The sequence below is a fragment of the Stenella coeruleoalba genome (genome assembly GCF_951394435.1).
Source record: "Stenella coeruleoalba genome assembly, chromosome: 17".
Lineage (NCBI taxonomy): Eukaryota > Metazoa > Chordata > Mammalia > Artiodactyla > Delphinidae > Stenella > Stenella coeruleoalba.
In genome coordinates this window covers 20298242-20325636 of record NC_137163.1, presented here as the reverse complement: position 1 = coordinate 20325636, position 27395 = coordinate 20298242, and the positions used below count along the sequence as shown (strand labels likewise).

Genomic DNA, 27395 nt, shown 5'->3' with positions numbered 1-27395 from the left:
TCCCTATCCCACCCCTCTAGGTGGTCACAAAGCACTGAGCTGATCTCCCTGTGCTATGCAGCTGCTTCCCACTAGCTATCTATTTTTCATTTGGTAGTGTATATTTGTCAATGCTACTCTCTCACTTTGTCCCAGCTTCCCTCCACACCCGTGTCCTTAAGTCCATTCTCTATGTTTGCATCTTTATTCCTGTCCTGCCACTAGGTTCATCAGTACCATTTTTTATTTTTAGATTCCATATATATGTGTTAGCATACAGTATTTGTTTTTCTCTCTCTGACTTACTCTGTATGACAGACTCTAGGTCCATCCACCTCACTACAAATAACTCAATTCCATTTTTTTTATGGCTAATATTCCATTGTATATATGTACCACATCTTCTTTATCCATTTGTCTATCGATGGGCATTTAGGTTGCTTCCATGACCTGGCTATTGTACATAGTGCTACAATGAACAACTGTAGCATGTGTCTTTTTGAATTATGGTTTTCTCCGGGTACATGCCCAGTAGTGGGATTGCTGGGTCATATGGTAAGTCTATTTTTAGTTTTTTAAGGAACCTCCATACTGTTCTCCATAGTGGCTGTATCAATTTACAGTCCCACCAACACTGCAGGAGGGTTCCCTTTTCTCCACACCCTCTCCAGCATTTGTTGTTTGTAGATTTTCTGATGATGCCCATTCTAACTGGTGTCAGGTGATACCTCATTGTAGTTTTGATTTGCATTTCTCTAATTATTAGTGATGTTGAGCAGTTTTTCACGTGCCTCTTGGCCATCTCTATGTCTTCTTTGGAGAAATGTCTATTTAGGTCTTCTGCCCATTTTTAGATTGGGTTCTTTTTTTAATATTGAGCTGTTAATATATTTTGGACTTAATCCTTTGTCTGCTGATTCATTTGCAAATACTTTCACCCATTCTGAGGGTTGTCTTTTCATCCTGTTTATAGTTTCCTTTGCTGTGCAAAAGCTTTAAATTTCATTAGGTTCCATTTGTTTGTTCTTTTTTTTTTTCATTACTCTAGCAGGTGGGTCAAAAAAGATCTTGTTGTGATGTATGTCAAAGAGTGTTCTTGCTATGTTTTCCTCTAAGAATTTTACAGTGTCCAGTCTTAATTTAGGTCTTTCATCCATTTTGAGTTTATTTTTGTGTATGGTGTTAGGGAGTGTTCTAATTTCTTTCTTTTAATGTTGCTGTCCAGTTTTCCCAGCACCACTTATTGAAGAGACTGTCTTTTCTCCATTGTATATCCTTGCCTCCTTTGTCATAGATTAGTTGCTCATAGGTACATGGGTTTGTCTCTGGGCTTTCTATGCTGTGCCATTGATGTATATTTCTGTTTTTGTGCCAGTACCATATTGTCTTGATTACCGTAGCTCTGTAGTACAGTCTGAAGTCTGGGAGCCTGATTCCTCCAGCTCCATTTTATTTCCTTCAAGATTGCTTTGGCTATTCGGAGTCTTTTGTGACTCCATACAAATTTTAAGATATTTTGTTCTAGTTCTGTAAAAAAATGTCATTGGTAATTTTTTTTTTTTTTTTTTTTTTTGCGGTACGCGGGCCTCTCACGGTTGTGGCTTCTCCCATTGCGGAGCACAGGCTCCGGACGTGCAGGCTCAGCGGCCATGGCTCACGGGCCCAGCGCACGAACCCGTGTGCCCTGCATCGGCAGGCGGACTCTCAACCACTGCACCACCAGGGAAGCCCGTCATTGGTAATTTGATAGGGATTGCATTGACTCGTGTTGTTTTAAGTCACTATGTTTGTGGTGATTTGTTAGAGCGGCAATAGGAAACTGATACAAGTCATAATTTCACTGAAACATGTTTTCCTTCAGTGTACCGTATCTTGGTAAATGGCATAAACATCAGCTGTTTGTTTAAGGCAGAAACATGTGCCATCTTCTTCGTCTCCTCACACTCCCAAACCAGCCAACATCAAGTTCTCCAGATTCTACTTACCAAATACTTATTCAAAGTTACCCACTGTACTACTTCTCTAATACAGACCATCACCATCATTATCACCTTCCTTTGGCAGGGAACAAGGAGACAGTACATACTCACCATTCTCCATTTAGCCGCCACAATAAACCTTCTAAGTTGACTATTTCTGGCAATTATTCCTGTCTCCCGAAACTCTTCAATGGCTTGCTCTTTCACTCAGAATAAAGCCCAAACTGCTTGACATGCCTTAGAAGGTCCTCTGAGGTTTGCCTCTCTTCAGCCTTATTTCCTGACCCACCCTGATGCTAAACTTCTGACCCTGGAAGCATCTGGAGGTCCCCTTGCCCCATTATCCTCTCACAGAAGAGGCTCCAGTGTTCTGCACCCTCTGCCATTCACCATGAGGGCCCAACTTATTCCCTTCAGATTGTCCCTGATCCCCTAAATTGTTAGCACCTAGATATTAGGACCTTGAACTTTTGCTTCTAGACACTCATCACAATATTTAGTAGTCTGTCCCAGGAGTGCAGAGTTTTTGTCTGACTTGTCCACTACTCTATCGCCACTTCTAGCACCCATCACATAGTAGGTGCTCAGTAAATATTTGTCAAATGGCAACTGCTCACTAAACAGCTGTAAATCACTATGCTTAAAATCTCCACAATGGCTCCTATGTCATTTTTAATAACATTTTCCTGTGAAGTCCTTACCAATGGAGTGTCCACATACTATTTAAAACACAGTAATTTAGTGCCTATCACCAGTTTTCACATTCTGGACTTTCCTCCTCCTTTGGAAATGGACAGGAAGTGGTAGGAGAGAGAATGGCTTTATTCTAATTTTTCTTACATTTATAATGTCATACCATGTATTTATCGAGCACCTTCTATGTGCCAATCACTAAGCATTGAGAATACAGTAAGCGAATAAAACATAGTCTCTGTTTTTACAAAGTTTGCATTCTAGTGTGTGTGAATAAGGCGAGGAGAAGTCTGAATGTAAACAAACTGAAAATTATATACAACATAGTGCCAAAGTCAGAAAGGGGATGGGGGTGGGGGGATAGTGTATGTGAGAGAGAAGTGTTAATTTTATACTTCCGGTGATCGGGAAAGCTTCCCGAATAAACCGACTTTTCAGCAGGGACCAACAACAAATGGGGAGTTGGTGTCAGGTTACAGTGAAGCATGAAGATCAAAAACTCAAATTGCAGGTTATCAGTTGCAAGCTGTATGCGACTAAACATGTCAAAGTAGTCCCTCTGGGCCTGCCTTCTAGTTGTGAAAGAACAATACCACTACACACTTCGTACGCTTGTTATTAAAAAAAAAAATGATCAGCAAGGAAATTAAGACGAAGTAAGCGTTCTATCAAGAATTCTAACCATTGGCTGAGACTGGGAAACCAAGCGGTGGAAAGCCCACCGGCCTTCCACCACGCGCACCGCCCCCTCTGGCTAGAGTACAGCTGGTGATTGGCTACTCAACCCGCCCGTCCCGCCCCTCCCGGCCGTCCAGCCCAATCCCGGCCGACCTTGCGCTAACACAGGTTCCCAGGGACCCCGCCGAGGGCGCGTCCCCGTGACGTTTGATGACGTGTTACGTCACCGTGGCGGAAGTCACGGCAGCTGTGTTGAAATCAGTTCGCCCGGTCTTAGAAGCTTCTGCTCACGCCGAGGCCAGCGACGGTCGGGCGGACCCCCTGACGCCTACTCTGCAGCACTGCTGACCTGACGCCGCTGCCACGCCATGTCCACCCCTCCGTTGGCTGCGTCAGGGATGGCGCCCGGGCCCTTCGCCGGGCCCCAAGCCCAGCAGGCGGCCCGGGAGGTTAACACCGCATCGCTCTGCCGGATCGGGCAGGAGACGGTTCAGGACATCGTGTACCGCACCATGGAGATCTTCCAGCTCCTGAGGAACATGCAGGTGGGAAGGAAGGAGGGCTCCGGTCACGGCCGTGCGTGGAGAAAGCGGGATGTTTCTGCGAGGGAGGGGGCTGCTGGTTTAATTGTTACGTGGGGTCCCTGGGCGTCGACGCAGCTGCCCTGGCCAAACCTCGAGTATGTGGTCTCCCCCATTTACATTCAGAAGCGTTCCCCAATAATGTGTCTGTCCCCAAGATGTGGAGGTGATGTTTTCCAGGCCGGATTTCTGGAAGATTGAAGCCACATTTTCTAGATTCGACCAGGTTCTCAGGTTTCTAGGCGAACTCTTGTATCTTTCAAGGTAGAGGTGAGTCTCATTCCGCCATGCTCTTGGGATTATTTTAATCTCATCTTTTTCCACAGAATACTTTTTGAGGGTCCAAGGTGTTGAATTCAGATTCTGCTAAGCATTTTGTTAAACAGCTTTATTTTGGTATAACTGACGTACAGTACAATGCATTTAAAGTTTTGACACATGTGGACGTGTGAAACCATCCATCACCCCACAAAGTTTCCTCGTGCCCCTTTTAAATCTTTACTTCTGGCCTTCCATCCACAGCCAATCTCTGCTTTGCTTTCTGGCACCGTAAATTAATTTGCATTTTATAGAGTTTCATATAACATACACTATGATTTTTGGTACAGGCGGGCGGTGTGGCTCCTTTCACTCAGCATATATCAGTAGTTCCTTCCTCTTCATTGCTGAACAGTGTTCTACCGTATGAATATAACACAATTAGCGTATCCGTTCATCTGTTGATGGACATTTGGGTTGTATCCACTTTGGAGCTCTTATAAATAATACTGCTATGAGTGTTCAGCTACAAATGTTTGTGTGAACATGTGTTTCATTTCTCTTAAGAAGATAGTTGCCTGGGAGTGAAATTGCTGGGTTATAAGGGAAATGTCTGTTTAACATTTTAAGAAACTTTTCCAAAGTGGCCACACCATTTCACATTTTCATCAGCAGTGCTTGAGCCTTCTAGTTACTCCTCATCCTTGCCAGCACTTGTTATTGTACGTCTTTTCTTTTTTTTTCTGTATTGTATGTCTTTCTTTTGTCTCCCAGTCTGTGGCTTTTCATTCTCTTCATATTGCCTTTTGAAGAACAGATATTTTAAATTTTGATGGAATCCAATTTATTGATTTGTTCTTTTACAGATTTTGCTTTTAGTTCCATATCTAAGAAATCTTCGTCTAACCCAAGGTGGCAAAGATTTCCTATGTTTTCTTCTGGAAGTTTTATAGTTCTAGATTTTACATTGAGGTCTATGATCCACATGGAGTTAATTTTTTTATATAATGATAGATATGGATTTTTTTTTTTTTGCATTTGGATATCCAATTATTTCAGCACCATTTTGCTTATCCTTTTTTTTTTTTTTTTTTTTTTTTTTGCGGTACGTGGGCCTCTCACTGTTGTGGCCTCTCCCGTTGCGGAGCACAGACTCCGGACGCGCAGGCTCAGCAGTCACGGCTCACGGGCCTAGCCACTCCGCAGCATGTGGGATCTTCCCGGACCGGGGCACGAACCCGTGTCCCCTGCATCGGCAGGCGGACTCTCAACCACTGTGCCACCAGGGAAGCCCTTGCTAACCCATTTTTAATGCTTATCTTTACTACTATGGGATGTGGATATCATTCTTGTTTTATGGATGAGGATTCTATGATTCTGAGAGGTGAAGTGACTTGTCCAAATCTAGTCAGTATAGGGTAAATTTGAATCCAGGCCCTCAGACTCTTAGAACTTTAGAACTCTTATTTCAGTTGGTGCACTAAAGAATGTTTTATTGCCTTTCTTTTTTTTAATGGTTGAGGGGTTTTTTTCCTATTGATTCTAGAAGTAATATAGTTGTATGGAAATATTTTAAGACCATGTCAATAAAGCCAGCGTGAAATAAAATACAAAGGGAATCCAAGAGAAGATATGAAATCTTTGGCAATTGTTTTAAAAATTAATGGATTAATATATAAGATGATTAAAGTATGGGTTAAATGATCTCAGAATTTAGCAAATATTTCTTTATTTTCAACCTGCTGTATTGGACTAGTAGAGCTAATAGCTAATATCTATCAAGTACTTTCCTTGGTCAGGTATACTGTTATAAGAACAGTTCTAAGAAGTATTTTTATCTCTATTTTACAGTTAAGGAAATTGAGGCTTAAAGAGAGAAGACTTTACCCAACATCACACATGACTGGTAGCTCGTCCTACTAACCTCTTTATAATACTAACTTGCTGTCAAACAATTTGTACTATTAACAGAAATATAATACACATCCATAACTGACACTGAAAGAACTGAACTCTTTCAAAAAAGTATTATTAATAACTAGATTACCTGTGGACATATATTCTAAACCAATTTGTAAGGGACTACAATAGTTATTTCTTTGTGCTTCTTATATTGTGAATCCGGTGATTTAACTCCTCTAAGACCCTGTGGGCCATATCATAATTGGCTGGAAATGAAGCAACAGTGTGCTCCTTCATTTATAAAAAGCTGAGAGAAGTGGTACAAAGAAGACGACATATAAGCTATTTATTAATGCATTCTTTTAAGTATTTAAATTTTTAAAATTATCTTCTATATTATTAATCTAGAAGGATGAAGTGCCATAAATATCGACTGCTGAGGTTATTTCTGAGCATTTGTTTTAGAGAAATGGTTCTTTATTAGTTGTCCTTTAGCCTCTTGAAAATCTAATGAAAACCATGGACTCTCTTCTGAGAAAAATGCACATGTAAACATTTTGAATAAAATTTCAGGGGGTTAACAGATGTCTCCCTAAAGATCGCTAGATCCCAGATTAAGATTCTCTGCATAAGAAAGTATTGCTTTGGTTCTATTTGTTATGCTTTAAATCTTAAAAAAAAAAATTGTTTTGAATATATAATAGAATATATTCGTATATTCTGAACATATTCAGAATTCAGAAATAAAAAAGGACATTACAGTGAACATTCCCCCTCCCATCACTATCTGCTAGCTAACTTCTCTCCACAGGTGATGATTATTATTGATTTTTATTACTATCCTAATATATCCTTCCACATAGTCTGTGCATATTTAAGCAAATGTATATTCTTTCATTTCCTCCCTTTTTGCACAGATAATACTGGTATATTATACACATTTTGCACCTTGCTTTTTTCATTTGGTACATTTTGGAGTTTATTCATATCTATACAGAAAATACTTCCTTTTCCTTTTGAGGTGTATAGTATAGTAATCCACTGCATGGACATACTGTGCTTTATTTAGCCAGTCCTCTAGTGAAGGGCATTTAGATGGCTTTTAATCTCTCACTGTTATACTGTAGTGAATACCTTCCTACATAAATGCTCAAGTATACCTGCAGGATAATTCTTAGAAGTGGCTTTGTGCTTCTGTAATTAGATAAATTATGATGAATTGCGCTCCATGGGAGTTGTACCAGCTTATGCTACCATTTCCTGACCAACAATCAGGCTGAGACTAACAAGCAAATTATATTTCTGGATCTTTGATCATTTGATAGGTGAAAATCTACTTTACATTTCTCTTAGTCTTAATGAGTTCCAGCATCTCTTCATATTTTTATGAATCATTTCTGTTTCCTTTTCCGTTAACTGCTTGTTCATATTATTTGCCCATTTTTCTATCTTTTTTTTTTTTTTGGTCTTTTTTACCCTCTCCCCCAACTTATAAGATTTGGCTATTTACATATTAGAAAAACTTGCTCTGTATGATATAACTTGCAAGAATTTTTTCCCCCAGTCTGTTGTTTACCTTTTGCCATACATATATTTGTTTAAGGTAGCTGAATTTATCAGTCATTTTAGGTTCAATGTCTAAGTCAGGAAGTCCTTCCCCACTCCAAAATCAGGAAATATTCAGTTTTGTTTCAATTTTTATACTTAAAACTTTGATCTGTATGGAATTTATCCTAGTATGAAGTGTAAGGCATGGCCCCAGCTTTACTTTTTCCAAAAAGTTGATTGAATAATTCGTTTTCCTCCTCCATTGATTTCAGATGCTACTTCATATAAATGAATCAATTTATGGATGCTCTGTTCCACTTAGCTGCCTTCTTTTATGTAGTAATGGCAAACTTTCTTACATTTATTGAGGCTCTATAAAGTATTTACACTTATTTTTCAAAATCGCCTTGGCCATTCTTGCTTATCTTTCCACATATACTTTAGAATCACCTTAATAGTTCTGAGAAAATCCTGTTAGTGCTTTTATTCCATTGATTTAACCTAGAGAGACTTTATATTGGTATGATGTTAAGTCTTATTAACCGAGAACACAAAATATCCTTTTTTGTGTCTCTATGAAGTATTTTAAGTTTTCATATTTATCTTGACATTTTTTAAGTCAAATATTTTATCTGGATATTTTATCTTTACTGTTGCTGTTGTAAATGGGGTCTTTTTCCTTTCTCATTTTCTTTTGTTTTTATATATGAAAGCAGAGCTATGGTTTTCTGTGTATTACTTTTGTACCCATCTCTCTCTTGACTTCCTTTATTGATAGAACTTTATATCATTTGTAAATAGTGACGATTATGCCACAGCTTTTTAATATTTCAACTTTTTTTTCCTTCTCTGATTGCATCGGCCGGTACCTACGGAACAGTGTTCACTGGTAGTATTAGTGGTCTTAGTAGACACATCCTGTTCTGTTCCTGACTTTAGTGCAGATGCTTGTAATATTTCCAACATTCATCGTGGTGCTGACTTTTTAACTGAGATAAATGTATTTTATTGTGTTGGGGAATTTTTATTAGGAGTTTTATATTTGTTTTAAGAATGGATGTTGAATTTAGTTGAATGCCTTTTTAGTGTCTAGCGGTATGATCACATATTTATTTACAGATATTCAGTATTCATTAGTGAGATGGTTACTGATGAGCTTGTTAGCTAAGCATCTACATTATATAGTATATCCCAAGAGCTCCTAGGCACTATTATAACTTATACTCTATGGTATAGGAAACTTATCTCTCTCATGTTCACTGCTCTACCTCAGCTTCTAGAACAGTGCCTGACAACATGAAAAGTAAATTTTTTGAATGAATTAATTGCTCCCTTCTTTGAGAAGCTGATGCTCTATGTGAAAACTAATACCCAAACTTGCTAAGAGGGTGAATTTGAGGAGGGTGGTTCTTTGTATTTCAAAGGATTTTGTTTTCCTTTATGAAAGGATTTATCAAGAGTTCTTTTGCATAACACAGAATTCTTAGTGAATTTTAAGTGTCCATTTATGGAAAAAATAATTCATGAAAGTAAAATAATCCAGACTGTACTTCAAGACTTTCTATGTGTGTACACTATACTAAATACAGGGATATAAATGTCAGCTGCTTCTAGTCTTTATTAAGTACAAAATATGGGCAAAGTACTCAACGTAGTCAGTACCATAATAAAGGTAGAGCCTCCTTCTGTATGCAAGATGTAATCATTATACTTATTATCACCCAAACAAGAAAACAGTGACCCTTTGAAACTTTTCTCTTATTTGATAATGTTTGTGAAAGTTCATAAATTGAAAGGTCATGAGAAATCCTATGTTGTATTGGGGGGTGAACTCTTATAATGCTTTTCTCCTTTAAACTGTTTTGACTAATTCAGTCCTTGGTACTTTTATCGTATTTCTTTGAGATATAATCCTCAGAATGTTTTAATTCTTGAGAATTTCCAAAAATCCTAATAAAACTCATTTCAAAGAATTTCAGAAGATCTGTCTCCTTAACTTATAAACATAACATTACAGGATATTTGGAAATGAGAGAAAAGAAGAAAATGAATTATTAAGCCTACCTTCCTATTACATCTTTTATCAACTATTACACCTTTTAACAACTACGTATAGGCCTTTACAGTCTTTTTTTTTTTTTTTAGTGTTTATGGTTTTATCTACTTATGACAATAGTGTGTCTTGTTTTCTTTCTTCTCTGAACACTCTACCAGGCTCTTCTTTTTTTTTTTTTTTTTTTTGCATTCCTACCTCATCTGTTTAGAAAAGAAAAAAAGGATGAACTGAGGTTTAGAAAGACTGGACTGATCTTCTAGCTATTAGACAGTAGTTTGGGTTTTGGTTAAGTCACTTTATTCCCCAACGTAAGTGTATGTATGAGTGCTTATAATGAAATTACCTCGTATACTAGAAAACATGGTACAAATTTTGTTAATTCTAATTTCAGGATGATTTCACAGATCAAATTGTGGGAATAAAATACTGTAAAGATGTACAGAGAAAGGAAGATTTTGTTTGTGAGTTTCAGCACTGCACAAAAGGTGCATTTAGTTCTAAATAGGTAGTAGTTTTTCCATTTATCTGTGATTTTTGTCATTTCAGTATATATTTTTGGCTTCTTTTGATAAAATTCCTGAATTAAAAATATATAAGCATCCAACACAGAGTTATGATCATAGCAGTTACTTGTAATAATTTATTAATGATATTCAAGTACAGATTGATTTGCACCTATCTCCTGCTATTGATTTCCTTTTAAAGTAAAACTTCTGTACGCGGGCCTCTCACTGTTGTGGCCTCTCCCGTTGCGGAGCACAGGCTCCGGACGCGCAGGCTCAGCGGCCATGGCTCACGGGCCTAGCCGCTCCGCAGGATGTGGGATCTTCCCGGACCGGGGCACGAACCCGTGTCCCCTGCATCGGCAGGCGGACTCTCAACCACTGCGCCACCAGGGAAGCCCTTAAAGTAAAACTTTTGGTGACAGCTTTATGTTTTAATGCATACCTTGAGTATCTTAATTATCTTATCATATTTAAGGTATTTTGAGATTATTTTTGCAACAGTGGCAGCATACTCTTCTTTTTCTTCTGCTGAAAAGTCTTGATCTTAATTTTTTTCTTTTCTTCTTCTTTTTCTTTATTGAGAAGCTGCCAAACGGTGTCACTTACCATACTGGAACATATCAAGACCGGTTAGCAAAGCTACAGGATCATCTTCGCCAACTCTCTATTCTCTTCAGGAAGCTGCGATTGGTCTATGATAAATGCAATGAAAACTGTGGAGGGATGGATCCCATTCCAGTAGAGGCAAGTTTTAGTGGTAGAGGGAGGATGAGTCTAAGATAGTCTCAGGACATTTGTAATTTTTTCCTTTCTCTCTTCTGTTTTCACCATATTTCCAGATTATGAAACATACTGGTTTTGCTTTTGACTAGAGAAGATGAAATTGTGATATATATATATATATATATATATATATATATATATATACACACATAGAATTATTACTGTCTTTTCTTGTTAATAATTTCTAGTAGACTTTAATATCCAGGCTGATAGTAAATTTTTGTTGTTGGGAGGAGAGGGTTGTCTGTGGCAATTTTTATTATTGCTTCCAGTGTCTCATTTTAATTAAATCAGTGCATGTTTTAGTAGGCATATTAATAGTATTGTAAAATCCTTTTAAAGTGGTTTTCATGTAAGTTCTTTACAGATAAAAGGTTATAACTATTTTTATCATTATTAATTTAAATTATCTTAGTGGAATCACTCTAGTTTTTAAATATTTTTTAAATTTAATCTCGGATCATAGATATATTTTAGTTAATTAGGTATATGATGTTTTTATAGGTGCCCTTTTCCTGTTGACAAGTTATATGTCTGCCACCAAAGGTAGCTGGGAAGGTTTGGATGTTCTCTCATTACATATAAGGAACAGTTTCCTGTGATCAGTGCTTTCTTTTTTGAGTGATCAGCATGTAAAGAGTGCACAGAGAAAGAGTAAACTGCAATACAGCCTGAAAAGAAGGGGTCAGAGATGTGGAAGATGGGAAATGTGGTTGACATTGACAGATGCTGCAGAGAAGTTAAGGAAAATAAAGAATGAAAACTGTCCACCAGATTAATTGTTGGTATATTTGAGCAGAGCTTCTGTGAAAAGGTAGCAACAAGAAGTCAGATCACAGTGAGCTGAAGATTAAACAGGAAATAAGGAACTGAAGCCAGAAAGTGGATATCCATCTTTCAAGAAGATTAGATTAAAAGCAAGAGAAGAAAGCAGTAGATGGAAGGAGGGATAGAGTTGAGGGTTAGGGATTTTTTCCTCCAAATGGGAGAATATGTTTAGATAAAAAGGAAGAAAATGGTAGGGTGAGGTTGGGGAAAATAAATAATGAAGACAGGAGGGCAGAGGAATCAGGGCACAGGAATGGAGACAAAGTGTCTTCAGGAGGAAGGACCACTCTGCTTGCGTTAGGAGAGAGGAAAGGAAGAAAGTGGCTGTGAATGTGGGCAAGTTTATATTTGTCCCAAGAATTCATAGAAGTTTGGGCAGATTGACTCCTGATTGTACCAGTTATTTACCTCTGTCCTGTTCCTGCATTGGTAATATAAGATGGAAGGACTAGATAATTCCTGAAGTCTCTGTCACATCTACAAGAGGCTTCATCAAATAAACTTCATCACAAATCATACGTATTTAATTATAATCCTGCTAGAAGTTTCATTGCTATATAAATTTTCTTCTCTTACAAAAAAACTTTCTCCCAACTAAAAGACATCTAGAAATCTGCACAGATACTAGATAGTAAGTAAATGACATTTATATAATACGCATCCATGAACTTCCTTTCTTTTTAGTATAGATGAAGGAAAGCCTGTTCCATCTCAATGAACTGTAAATTTCGTAAGGGTAGGACTTATTTGTCATTTGTCTTATTTGTCATTATTTTTGCAGTGTCTCCCCAGCCACTATCTGCCAATTAAATATTTGCTGATTGACTGAGTAGGATATTACTTAATTACATGTGACAACTAATTTTGCTAAAAGGACTATTTTGCAAAAGAAATCTGAAAAGCTAATGTGTAGAGTGCACTGAAATGATAGACTTCTAAGGCTTCTAAGGCTTTTATTTTAGGCTGTCATTTGAATTAAAATATATTTTTGTACTATTAAGAGAAAAGTATAAAAAGTGATCTTAATCGGATGCATTATCTATACCAGTATAATTGGAAATTGTGTGTCATATGTTTGACTTTTTTAACTTTTGTCTGTCACTGCCAGCAACTTATTCCATACGTGGAAGACGATGGCTCAAAGAATGATGACCGGGCTGGCCCACCTCGTTTTGCTAGTGAAGAGAGGCGAGAAATTGCTGAAGTCAATAAAGTGAGTTGCTAGTCTGTATGTTTTATATTTCCGAATTATTGATACAAATTACAGGGGAGTCTGTGTAACTCAACAACATAATTTGAATTATAGAATTACCTGAAGTTGTTTCTGTGACAAATTTAACCTACTTAGAGTACAACCCAGGACTAAAAGGTAAGCAGAAATGCCATCTGAATAGTCAGAAGAGAGACCACAGAATTCAGGCAGTAAAGCTCTTAGAAAAGCCTCATAGGCACTCAGTCACAACCCATTTACTTTCTTCTTTTCTAGGCAGAATTGTAGCTCTCTAGCTTAGAGTGTATTTGGAGGAGCAAATGATAAAAATTTACAAGTAGGAGAGGTGAATGTCTCAACAGCTGAATAAGAAATTGAGTTATCAAAGCACTACCCCATCCCACCCTCCACCCCACAAAAGTTCCTAACTTGAATTTATTGCTGAGTACTTTTAGAAGTTTAGAAGATAATGTTCAGATAGTTCTCTAGAAACATAGGGAAATAAGGAATGTTGTCAGTTCATTCTGTGGTGGAAACAGTTCATTCTGTGGTGGAAACATGGTTACCAAAACCTAACAAATAGCACAGTAAATAAAACTACCAATCTCGCTCCTTCACTTACAAATACATGCTCCCACCTCCTGCCCCACTCCTGAAATTCTTAATGCTAGTTAATAGAATTCATCAGGGTATTAATTAATCCACCACAGCCACAGAGGGTTTTCTGAGGTAGAGGAGGATGACTCAGTTTACATATAATATCAGTAGATTAAATTGAAAAAAAGAATGCTTAAAACTATTAACAAGATAGTCTTTTTTAAAAAAAAACTTATTTCAGATAAGTAGCCAACATTTTTCATTGAGATGAAATATAGGCATAAAACAGGATGCCTTACACCACTGTGTTTGATACTATTTTAGAAGTTATAGCCAGTGAAACTGAAATAAACTTTAGGAAACGGGTTATAATATTATGTACAAATCTGTTAAGTTCCTTAAGCTTGTACATAACATTTTAACTCAAGCTTAAGCTCAAAGAAGCTCATTGATGAGAGTCAATAAGTGTTTGAAAGAAGAGCTTAATACAAGATTGATACCATTTTTCTATAATGCCATAAAGAAATTAGAATGTGAGATCCTATTCACAATTGCAGCAACAAATATTAAGTAGTTAGGAATTATTTCCATGATATATGTAACTAAACTTATTAAGATACATAAAAGAAGTTTTGAATAGTTGAAAGAACACATTAAGTTCTTATATGGGCAATAACTATTCTAAACAGTAACAGTCCAAATCCAAATATGAATTCTCTTGAAACTGCACAAAACTAGTAAGATTTTAGCGCAATACCAGTCAAAAAACAAATCCAAATAAAATGCAAATTGGATTTTCTTGAGAGCATACTAAAATACATATATAAAACAATTCCTATAAGAGTAATAAAATAAAGAACTCTTTGCTTCAAAAACTAAAACGTGATATCAAGTATATTGTAAAAACAATAATTAAGTGTGAAATACCGGCACAAGAATAGATTAGTAAAATAATAGCCAGAAAAAGTCTTCCTATTGTATATGAGAATTTAATATGACGTAAGAGGGATTGTGTGGAAAATTAGTCTTTCAAGAGAGACACTTTGGGGGAAAATTAAGCTAGCTTTTACATTACACCATGTGTCAAAATGAATTTCAGAGTTGAAAATAAGACTTCCAAAACAAAGTATTGGAAAATTAAAAGAAAAATGTATATCAAAACTCAGGAAAAAAGAAAAAGATGGATAGATTTTTCTAAAATAACATTTAAAACAGTTTTTAAGAGGTGAAATATAAATTAAGAAGAATAGTTCCAGCAAATTTGACAGTAATAAACATAAACAATTTACAGTAGGAAATTACGAGGGGATTGGGAACTTTTAATTTAGATCTTGAAGAATAAGTGGTGTTTGGTAGTACAGAGATACAAGACATTCATTTATTAAGTGTTACATGTTTCTGTTGATAATCTATGTATTAATTCACAATGGTTGTGTTCTATTATTTTTCTCTATAGTAAGGATATTATTTATAAAATACAATGAAATGTATATATAAATAAAACACAATTGTGATGGTATCTTTGATTTCAGAGTACCACATGTGACATACATATAGTTTGTTCTCTACCATAGAAGATATTATGATATTTGCGGGGGGGGGGGGGGGGGGGGGGTCGGGGGAGGGCGGGGGTAAGCTTGTGTAACTTCAGAAAGATGTAATTTTTCTAAAGGTAAGTTTCATTTCACTTTCCATTTCTCTAAGTTCCTCTTTTTTTCCTAATATGATGGTTTAGTCATAACCTATTATTGATTTTTTTAAAGACCTATCATATAATCAGACTATAGTAATACTTTGACAGTGTGTAATCAAAAAACTCTTACTAGCTATTGACGTAGAATTTTGTGAATTTTAAGTAAAGGATGTAATTGATATCAAGACTGTGATGTATAAGAGTATTTCTTTCTCCACATGAGGATGTAGCTCTCTGTACAGTCTCTCTCTGTCCTGGACCCACCTACATACTTTCCTTCCCCCAGTCCTTTCAATGCGGTTGTCGTAATTGGGGTTCAATAAATATTCTGTGTTCATATTATTATGGCACGTAAATACTGCTTATTGCTAAGCCACATAGTAAACTAGAATTACATTTCCTTGAATAATTATTTTGTTTTCCTAAAGTTAATAGTTCTGTAATTTTGAAAAATTTTGGTTAGTTCTTTATGCATCTGTGGCCGCTCCTCAGTACTGTTTTCCAACTTTGCAGAATCAAATTATCAGACGACTTACAGGTTTCCCCCCCACCCCCACCCCAAGTCCTCCCATCTCCTCAGGTCTTGGTTGAATGCTCCCTGGGCCTGCTGTTCATCTATTGCCCTGGGGCTTTCCTTCATCTCTTCTGTTGGTTTCACTATTTCTTCAATCTCCTATCTTTCTCTTTCTTGGTTTATTTCTCCCTCGGTAAGGTCCATGCGTCAGTGGCTTCTTTAGGAGGAATGCAGGGACTTTCGCCTTCACGTATCTGTCCAGTTGATCGTTTGGCTAGATATAAAATTCTATGTTGTAAATCAAGTTCCCTCAGAGATTAGAAGGTATTCTTCCATAATCTTCTCATACAGGGTTTGGCAAACTTTAAAGAACCAGATAGTAAATATTTTAGGCTTTGTGAGACATGTGGTCCTTGTTCATTTTTTTTTTAAATTATTTTATTTATTTATTTTTGGCTGCGTTGGGTCTTCATTGCTGTGCATGGGTTTTCTCTAGTTGCGGCTAGCGGGGGCTACTCTTCCTTGCGGTGCATGGGCTTCTCTTGCGGTGGCTTCTCTTGTTGCGGAGCATGGGCTCTGGGCGCACGGGCTCAGTAGTTGTGGCTCATGGGCTCTAGAGCACAGGCTCAGTAGTTGTGGCACACAGGCTTAGTTGCTCCGCGGCACATGGGATCTTCCCGGACCAGGGCTCGAACCCGTGTCCCCTGCGTTGGCAGGCGGATTCTTAACCACTGGGCCACCAGGGAAGCCCATGGTCCTTGCTCTGATGTAAAAACCATCCTTAGCTCGTGGGCCTTACAAAAACAGGTCACGTGCCATAGTTTGCCAACCCCTGTTATGTTTTGTTGTCTTTGCAGATGGAGGCTCTAAAAGATCTGGTGAGCATCTGATGCTTAAACGTGAGCCATTTATATTTGGGAGGGAAGCACTGGAAAGCCTATCGCAGGCTTTGTGAGTTGGCTTCATCATAGCAAGATCTGGAAGCAAGTTGGCTCTTCTCTTTGGGGGGAGCCCCAACTATCATTTACTGAGGCTTTTTTTCTTTAGGGCTATTCCATTTCTTCAGAGGAGAATCTTCCAGTGCCCTAAATAGAGTGTAGTCTCATGTCTTCTTGCCGTCTGCTGTGCTGGTGGCACTGAATCCCCAGCTGTTCTGGTTCAATTTCACAGGAAACAAACCTCTCGCTCCCTGAAACGTGGGACAGGACACGGGAGAGGGTACTCAGTCCCCCGTTGGTGAGGAGTGGGAGAGAGCACCTGGGCTCTCGCGCGTCCCTGTAGCTGTTTCCCTCCAGTTTCTGTCCCCGGGGCCTCACGTGCTGACTTTGCGATGGCACCTGTCTCCAGGTCTCCGTGGCGGATCAGCACGTTCTCACTGTCATCCTTCCTGCATCCATCAGGGTTGTACAGTAGTTTCCTCCCATGTCATTTATTGCGCCCCTTCTACTTTCCATTCTTAACATGTGCCACCTGACATCTACTGTTGTCTCCTTTCTGATCATTTTTCTCCACATGGATTTATATAGCTTTTTCATTCCTCTCCTGCCATTTTATTAGGGTTTGAGAAAAAAGAAAAGATAAACACATGTGTTTAGTCCACAGTGTTTATCTGCAACAGGCTTACTTCAATGAACAAAGTAGTATTTCTGAACGTTCATCTATTTATGGAATAAAAGCCCATATTTTAAATTCTGTGTTCCCATTTATACTTCAGGCATTTGAGAACTCGTTTTGATTTTGAATAAACCATTTGAATCTGTTGAATTTGCTGTTGTACATACTTCTAACTTTGGCATAAAACTTGTTTTAGTTAACATAGTATTGAACTGAAGATTATTACAAAGAGGAAAGAATCCATTACATGTTTTAAATTAAACAGATTTAAAGCTTAGCCCTGTATTTCCATGGGAATTTTTTTTTTTTAAGAGAATTTAGAGAGAAACTATCTTCTCTTGAATGGCAGAGGAAGTATTCATTTGATTGGCCTCATGGCTCTCTCTTACTTCCTGGGAATTGTTACTGTAATTTGAGACAGTACTGGAGAATTAAGCAGTAAACAGAAACCAGAAAAAAAAAAAGAGGGAGAGGACTAAGATTTGGTTAACTCAAATTGAAATTCCCCTAAAAAAGGCAGAAGAGAATAAAGTTAACAGCTGAAAACCAAAGTGGATTTTTTGACCCAAAGAGATTTTTGACTCATTCCTTAAATAAAACATCATAAATGTGAATTGAATATAATACATATTCTGACTGTTAACCAAGTTATCTTATGTATAATTAGTGGTACTAAGGTATTTTATTTTTTCTTTTCCCCCACTTCTTCCAACTTTGTACCTCCCTTCTAGAATATAAGATTAAAATATAATTGAAAAATTTTAAAACACTGAGTAAACTCATGATCAATTGATATATATTTTTCTGCCTTAATGGCACACATACCTGAGTGTTTCTGTGAAAAATATGTTTATTTTAAATAACCACCTTCAGATGGTAAAATGTTGGCCTAATTACATAGTCACACAGATGCTATTAAAAGTAGTTTAAATTAACTGAGTTAATTTTTCAACTACAGTTGACCCCTGAACAACACAGGTTTGAACTGTGCAGATCCACTCATATGCAGATTTTTTTCAATAAAATACTCCTGTACTACACAATATGCAGTTGACTGAATCTGCAGAAGCAGAACCATGGATACAGAGGGCAGACTGTGGGACTTGAGCATCCTCAGATTTTGGTACCGCGGCAGGTCCTGGAACCAGTCCCCCACAGTGTTTAAGGGTCAGCTGAGTATCACTGTGTACTTGAGATTGTACAGAACATACTGATGATCAGTCCGGTTTCTAACAACATATATATCACTGATGTCTACCATAGTGGCATGAAACTTTGGGGCATGAAATTTGTAATCAGTACTTGATATAAATCATCAGATGAAGAATGGCCTAATTTTAATAGTCAAATTTTTGGCTTTTTAAAATACTTCATTTTCTTTTCATATGTGCTTGAATCCATAAGCCTTAATACCCAAGTAAAGGATGAACACTTGTTTGAGACTGTATTTTAAGGATATCAGAATGAGTTCTATTTTGCTTAAAAGTATTCTGTTAATGGTAAAATGAAACTGAAAGAGATATGTGGGTAGTTTTTACAGAGTTGACATATAATTGAGTTCAAGCTAGAAGTTAAAGCATTTTTGACCAATTGTCACAGCCTCTGTATGAATAGTAAATTGTATGAATAGTAAATTACATGGTATGACTTAGCATAAACATTTTTTTAAGTATCTACTCTACTTACACATTCACCTGTTAATGTAACAAATTAGGCACAGATGATGGATTTTGATAACAGCAGCTGTCAACCTCTGTTAAAATCAATCAGTGGCAAGATTGTATATATCAAATCCTATATCATGTCATGAAAATTTATTTACAGTTTAACCACTAATAAGCATAACTGTCAGCTTTGCTGTTGATATTTTCATGATGTGTTTTGGCTCTAGGTATTTTACTTGTATGCTAATTCTTTTAATTTAAAACTTTGTGGCCTCTTTGAGACAAACTGTCCAAATGCCTTATGACATATCATACTTAAAAAAAGTTTTACTATTCCCTAGAGTTGAATATTACCTTGAAAATCTCCCACATTTTTTAGTTCTCTTACTTTAAGAGTTAATGACGCTAAATTTTTTAAATGAGTATATCAGAATTTATATTTCCAAATGAGTATTCTTGAAAGTAGCATTTATTCCAGTGATGTAACCATTGTGGGAGCCATCTGTAACCTCTGTTTGGATATTGATTTGAAAGTCTGTTTCTAACCACTCAAGAATATAATTTTATTACTTCTAGTTACTCCTTAATTTATACTGAAAATGTGATCACTAAGCTTCATTCACCAGACTTGGCCTCTGAATGGTCTTCAACTGTTTCAAAAACTTAAATACCTCCTCTTTCTCCTTTTCCATGGATACAGATTTGTCACTATTGAAGTTATTTAGGAGAACCCATTGCACACATCTGCCCAGTTAGCCTTTTTCATTGCAGTTTAAATCATATTTCTTCTTCAAGAATTTTAATAGATCCCCATTATCTACTAACAAGACCAAATTTATCCTTCCTTCCACTCTTTGCTCACCACCAACTTTTCTAGACCCCAAACAAAAATATTTTCCTTGTTTGCTGACCCTACCAGTTGGGGTTCCACAGCATCTGATATTTTTCCCCTGCCATCTGCCTTAACCAGGTTATGGTCTAGTCGTTTGGGCAGTAGCTTCTTCCTACTTCATGTGGAGTTTCTTCAAGGCAACGGACCGTTTCTTAACTCATTTTTCTTCCCTTACAGTGCCTAACCCAGAGCTGGGCACATAATATACCCTCAGTAAATATTTATGGAACAAAATGTGTTACAGGCTAAGAATTCCATTCCAAAGAGAAGTTCTGAATTTTTTTTAAGTGACCATATTCAAGATATGTTAGAAGGTACTAATTCAAATAATTTTTTAAAAATCAACTCATATCCTTTCTCTTCCTTTTATTCAGTTGCTCTTCTCTACTTTCCTCCTGAAAAATGAGAATTGAGCAGGGAATCATGGTAGCTGAAGTCTCTCACAGCTTAGGGGAATGATGGCTTGGTGGAAAAGGGCAGCTGACTGAATCATTTTGAAGCCTTGAATTAGTTCCCTGAACTAAGCTTACTGGTTTTCATTACATGTGTCTGTGTAACTGATTTTCATCTTATGTATGGGTATAAACAAATTAGAACTGGCAAGGGCCTAATAGATTATATAATCCAATTTCTTGCGGAAGAAAACTGAGATAAGGAATTTGTCTAAGATCAAATAGCAAGTTAGAGGCAGAGTCAGAACTGGAACTGAGGTTTTCGACCTCCCAATATACACCTTTATTCGTATATTCCTGTTTTGCTGCCACCCTTGATTGCTGGCAGAAGTTTCTTGGTCTCTAGGATGACAAAGACTTAATAGGCAGCTACCACATACTTATGACAACAGAACTTAGAAGATCGGGCGTGTGAAACTGAACAAGGAGACTGAATACCTAAAGTACTAATAGTATCTCTTTCCCCAAAACTATGTTAAAGTGAGCTTTATGGTACTGAATACTGTATGCTTACCCTGTGTACTCTACGGTCATATGTTTTAATCTGACTGTGTTAATTCTCTTTTCAAATATGAATTAAATTTAATTAATATTGAAGTCTCTTTAAATTGCTTTTCTGTTTTCCAATAAGAATTTCTTCTTCCCTTTTACCTTCTTACCTCCTGTTACCTCTCTAACTCTAGATAGAATATAAGCAGTTTATTTAATCTTAGTTTGCTCTTTAATGAAATCAAGATTAAGATTTTTAGGTCTCTTTATAATGAACATGTACTACTTGATCTGGAGGTATTTTAATATAGTATCTTTAAAATTATCTAACTAAATAATATTACTTCCAAATGTAATGTTTCCAAGAGGTTACTTAATAGTAATGATTATTATAATAACTAGTAAGCACTTTGAAATTCTCTATGTTTGTCTTGTTTTATCTACATAGACATTTACTACATAGGATTTGAAGAAAGGATGCTTAAAAAGAAGTTAACAAACTGTGGTCTAGTAGAAACCCAGATCTAGAGATACAGGGACACCTGCCACGTGCATTCAGGGCATCCAGCAAATCTCAGTTACGAAGACGCTTGTATCAGGGCTGTGCCATCTTGTCTTCAGTTTTCAGCATTAGGTCGCACTTCATGCTGACAGCGAACAGTGACTTCTGCCACATGTTTGAAAGACCAATTGCATCAGGCATTGCATTTTTATTATACTTTCTATTCTATATTGACGGTTTCTGTTCTGTGGCTATCAGTAACATTTGCTGAATGCTTACTTGTATGCCAGGCACAGTTCTGACACTTGACATGAATCAAATCTTTTGATCCTCATAAAAACTCTTCTGAGGTAGGTTCAGTTATTATCCCCATTTTTCTGTTGTGGAAACTGAGGGACAGAGAGCTTAAGTAATTTGGCCAACATCATATATTTAGTTAGTGAAGGAGCTGAGTATAAACCCAGAGAGTTTGGCTCTAGAGATTGTGTTCTTAACCATTATGCTACACTGCCTCTTGGAAAATCTATGTACTTAGGTTTTATAACAAGTAAATATTTAGCTTATTTTCTTTGGTGGTAGAAGTGGAGGAGTGAAGGGAGGTGGGGGATGGAGCTGTAGGCCTCTGGGGGCTGAATTAGACTTCCTCATGCCTTGCAGCGAATGTTTGCTGCCAGAAAAGGATTGAGACCTTCTGCCTTAAGGAAATTAGCTTAATTTGGGTCTGGATCACTGGAGTTCTAACTTGTGACATTTTAGTCTTCTACCTTCATGGTATATATTTCATGAAACGTTTCTGATAAATTCTTTTGTTTTCACAGAAACTCAAACAGAAGAATCAACAGCTGAAGCAAATTATGGATCAATTACGAAATCTCATCTGGGATATAAATGCCATGTTAGCAATGAGGAGCTAAACTGATATTGAAATTTCCAGCATTACACGTTATACCATCTTTTCCCCCTCAAGTATTTTTTCCCTTTAAAGAAGATTATTTTATTCTAGTCTCTAGAATGAAAGTTTCTTTCTTTTTTTTTTTTTTTGCGGTACGCGGGCCTCTCACTGTTGCGGCCTCTCCCGTTGCGGAGCACAGGCTCCGGACGCGCAGGCTCAGCGGCCATGGCTCACGGGCCCAGCCGCTCCACGGCATGTGGGATCTTCCCGGACCGGGGCACGAACCCGTGTCCCCTGCATTGGCAGGCGGACTCTCAACCACTGCGCCACCAGGGAAGCCCTCTGGCTATGTTTTATTCTAAACTCTAACCTGCCTGAGACAGACCCGGGTGGCTGATGGCTGCCCTTCAGAAGGCTCTGCTCCCAGCCTTTCCGTGTCACACTCTGGCAAATCCAGCACTGGCTTTGCCTCTTCCTCAACCTGTATGCCCTGTCCTCCCTTCCTTCTGTCTGGTTAAATCCTTAACAATCCTTCAAGGCTCCTGTGAACCCACTGCTGGCCCTCACATCTTTCCACACTGATTTCCACCATCTCTGAACTCTGCAGACTCCTGGGTCAATCACACCCTACCTTCTGCTCTTATGGTCCAGCTTCATGTGTGTGCTTTGTCTGCCCAGGTAGACGGAAAGCTCCCTGGGATTCAGATGAATTTTCCCTCTTCCTCCACCCAGCGCAATGCTATAACCATCACAGATATTCAGTTAATAGTGTTCAAACTTGTTTGAATCAAAATTCATTTTACTTTGTAAATTTCTACTGATTAGGAAATGATCTTTTTACTTTGTACGTTACCTTAAGCAGTTATTTCTCTTTTCTTTTCACTATTCTTGATGCAAGAAACAATACTTTTGAGGTCAAAATATTTCCATATTAATGATTAAATTTATACATTAATGAATGCATTATTATTAATGATTGGCACCCATAAAATTAAAGATAAACCAAAAATCTCAGAATAAGCTTCTATACTACAATATCAAGAGGAGTTCAAACTCCATCACAGATGGAGTGCCATCTATGAATAGACAGTACAGAGGGTGATACCTTCTATACATTAAGTCACTAAGTCATTAAAACAATCATATGAATAAGATATTATCCTTCCCTTTTTACAGGTGCTAGAAAGGGGGTGAGGACCGAAAGCAAAGAATATATTTTCCTTGGAGAATTAATCATAGAGGATCAACCAAAATGATAGATTTTGTGTGCCAGGCCCTGTTCTACACGTAATAACTCATTTAACCTTCACAACTTCGTGAAATAGTAACTATTAATTCTCCCACTTTACAGATCAGGAAATGGAAGCCCAGGGATAAATCACTTGCCCCAGGCCACGCAGCTAGAAAGTAGCTGAACTGGATTCAAATCTTAGTCTGGCTCCAATGTCCTCATTCTTAACCAGTACACGGACTAGAAGATTCAAAAACATGGGTAAAACATAGACAGATGCGCGTGGTATTCAAATCTGAATGGCCCTGGAAGATCTAGACCTTGAGCTCCTCTTAGCAATCAGGTGACCCCTCACAGACACACACACACACACACAATGAGATGATATCAGTACAGCCCTTAGCGTGGGCCTGGTCCAGACAAGCGCTTGGTAAATGTCAGGCACTCCTGCCATGGCCACCACTGTTTTCCCTTCAGGGGCAGTGGAAGGACCAGCACGACTTCAAGACTATGACTTCCTAGAACATGAGACTGGAATCTTGCTTGCTTTCACAGGAGGAGATGCAGCACCCTTTATCTTATTTTCTCCTTCTGCAGTGTTATAAAGGACTATTTGAACAGGCAGGTCGTGGAAAGGAAAAAGAAAGTAATATTTGAAAAAACAGAGTTCACATCGTCTTCCTTTTTATTTCCTGCCCCAGATATCCTTTGCACTTTCTTTCATCTATTTTCCTTGTCTCTAGTTACATACTTGTTCCGAAGCCACCAGGCATTTCACCATAAGGAGAATCCAAATGCATCCAGCAAATCGGACCAGTACTTTGGCTGAGCACAGCGCTCCACTCTGAGGCCTGTTAGCTAAAATTCAAGACCACCTGTGCTCCAAGGGCTCTTGGCGGAGTCCGAAATGCTCTTACAAGCCACAGTTGTTACAGAGCACAAAAGCTGGGCAAGAGGGGGGTTTACTTCCTGGCGGGGGGGTAGATTGCCTTCTTCAGCCAGGGCAGTGCTTTCTGGAGGAATCTCCTGAAGAAACAGCAGCATCTCAGAGGACATGAACAACTGACCCGTGATGGGGCTTGTTGGCCACGTGTCATTCAAGGTGAATGCATCATTCTGAACATCAACAAGAAGGGAATCTTCCTGGCACATAATAGGCACCCAATAAATATTTCTTGAATAAATGACTCATAAGGTTATAAAGAATTTATGAAAATAATACACACAGGTATTAACTTTTGTGCCCTGTGGTTTATAACCACTGCCTCACCTAATCCTTATAGACACTACTATGAGGTAGGTTTTATTAAAACCCTCATCTTACAAATGAGGAAACTAAGGTGAAATAGCTTGCCCGGGAGACATTCAGATAATCTTAGATTGAAACATATGCTCCTGGGACTTCCCTGGTGGCGCAGTGGTTAAGAATCCACCTGCCAATGCAGGGGACATGGGTTCGAGCCCTGGTCTGGGAAGACTCCCACATGCCGCGGAGCAACTAAGCCCGTGGGCCACAACTACTGAGCCTGCGCTCTAGAGCCCGCGGGCCACAACTGCTGAAGCCCGCGTGCCTAGAGCCCATGATCCGCAACAAGAGAAGCCACCACAATGAGAAGCCTGTGCACTGCAACGAAGAGTAGCCCCTGCTCGCCGCAACTAGAGAAAGCCTGCATGCAGCAACGAAGACCCAACACAGCCAAAAATAAGTAAATTAACTAAATTAGTTTTTTAAAAAAACAACATATGCTCCTAAGAATCATGCTTCATTGCCACTCTTGAAGGAGCAGCTTTGCTTGACTATGTTCCAGAATGTTCTGGAATGTAAATACAGAACTTTCTAAACTTCTGTTGGGGTTATGTCCCAGATAAGCCCATCACAAGTTGAAAATATTGTAAGTCGAAACGGCACTTAATACACCTAACCTTCCGAACATCAAGAGCTTAGCTCAGCCTACCTTAAACTTGCTCAGAACCATTCCATTAGCCTAAAGTTAGACAAAACCATCTAATACAAAGCCTATTTTATAGCAAAGTGTTGAATATCTCATGTGATTTACTGAATACGGAAAGTGACAGAATGGTGGTAAGTGTATCGGTTGTTTACCTCGTGGTTGACTAGGAGCTGGGGCTCGCTGCCCCTGCCCAGCATCACAGGAGAGTATCGAACCACATATCCCTGGCCTGGGGAAGAGATCAAAATTCAAAGTACAGTTTCTCCTGAATGCCTATCACATTCCATCATGAAGTCGAAAAGTCATAAGTCAGGGACCGTCTGTACTGAGCATCTGCCTCCAGTTCACACTACTCATGAAAGGGGCATCTTGAGCAATGTTTTGGTTCTGAATCTGGTGAGATGTCACAACCATATGACCTCAGCCTGCAAGGTAAATGTGGGTGTGGGGACCAGGGCTGCCTTCCTTGGCAGCTGGTCCAATTCAGCACCAGCCTATGCCAGATGGGCCTGCAGCCACTTTTACCAAAGACATGGGTCTCTGCACCTCGCAGTATAGTGTACTGCAACAAAGTAGATAAGAGGAGCATATAAGAAGTTGTCCACTCCAGCACTTGAAAATTTCCAGTGAGGAAGGGCCGTTCTGTACACTTCCTTGAGAAGGAAGGAAGACACAGGGGTACTTTAGTCAGGCAGTTCAAGAACCGAGCCTTGGGCGCTTTCTGGCCCTTTGGAAGTGGAAGAGACCAATGCCTTTTGAATTCCACTTGAAGACACAGAGGAGGCTGCAAGAGCCATTGTTGGCCTGACAATGGAAGATGATTCTCATAGACAAGTTGATTGCTTTCTAAGAAGCAGACAAATAAAGCCAATTTCAGCAACCACCAAAGAGTCTGTGAGAACAGCTACTTCTGAAATGACAAAGAGATGAGAAACAAAAGAGAGGAAGCTTTACCAGCCAATGCATTTCCTCCATCTGGGAGGAAGACGGGTTTCACAGTGATTTCATAGTAGATCAATGAGCATCCTGTCCAAGGTTCTGGTCAAGTCTGTAGCCTGCTGAAGCTTATACAAACTTGGAAAATGTTACCAGGAAAATCTGATATGATGAGGCTTAAACCAGTCTAACCAGCTGTAGAAAGAGTTCTTAAATGGAGAGGTATTGTTAAGTACTCAGACTGTTTTCTGAGCCTTTGAACTCTACTGTGATAATCTCCCTTCCTTCCCAGAGAAGGGAGAAATAGTCCGCTTCCCAACTAAGCAGTGAAAAAGATGTTAGGAGAAAAAAGAAACATGTAAGTGTGGGTATGCATATTTACACATACATGATATTTACAAAGTAATAATATAAAGCAATGTAAAGCAAAAAAAAATCATTGTACTGTTCACTCTATACATTCGAAGGTTCATAAAATAGCTGTAGCAATATTCATATTCAGCCCAAAGCAGTGCATCACACTTCCAATTTTTCTTTACATTTAACTAAAATGTGCTGAGTATCTATTCTGAGATGGCATTTTGTCAGGTGACTTACGTAGATCAAATTATTTAATTACCCCCAATTCTCCTAGGTGGTACTGACCTCACTTTTTAGATGAGAAAGTTTAGGTTCAGAGAGATCACATAACTTGTGTCTCACTTAGGATGCTTTGAATCTCAAGCAACAGAATACCTAGCAATGGCTTAAACAAAAACACTTCAAGTTATCCCCCAGAACAAGGAGTCTGGAAGTCTGGGTCCCAGGGTTGGGTCATTAAATTAACAACGACATCAGGGACCTTAGCTCTATCCATCCTTCCTCTCCTCCATCTTTGGCATGTTGGCTTCAGTCTTTAGGCCTCGTGTCTCATGGTTGTGTGATGGCTGTTGTAGTTCCAGACACCACATGTTTACACCACCAGAC

General features: G+C 38.4%; 1 protein-coding gene across 1 annotated transcript; it reads left to right on the top strand.

The window, feature by feature from the left end:
• The first annotated feature begins 3497 nt into the window (after positions 1 to 3497).
• MED30 (mediator complex subunit 30) lies at positions 3498 to 27395 on the top strand. Its single transcript, XM_079901443.1, has 4 exons — positions 3498 to 3874; positions 10766 to 10924; positions 12900 to 13004; positions 22237 to 27395. Exons 1-4 carry the CDS (start codon positions 3698 to 3700, stop codon positions 22330 to 22332), a joined length of 537 nt encoding a protein of 178 aa, XP_079757569.1. The 5' UTR covers positions 3498 to 3697; the 3' UTR covers positions 22333 to 27395.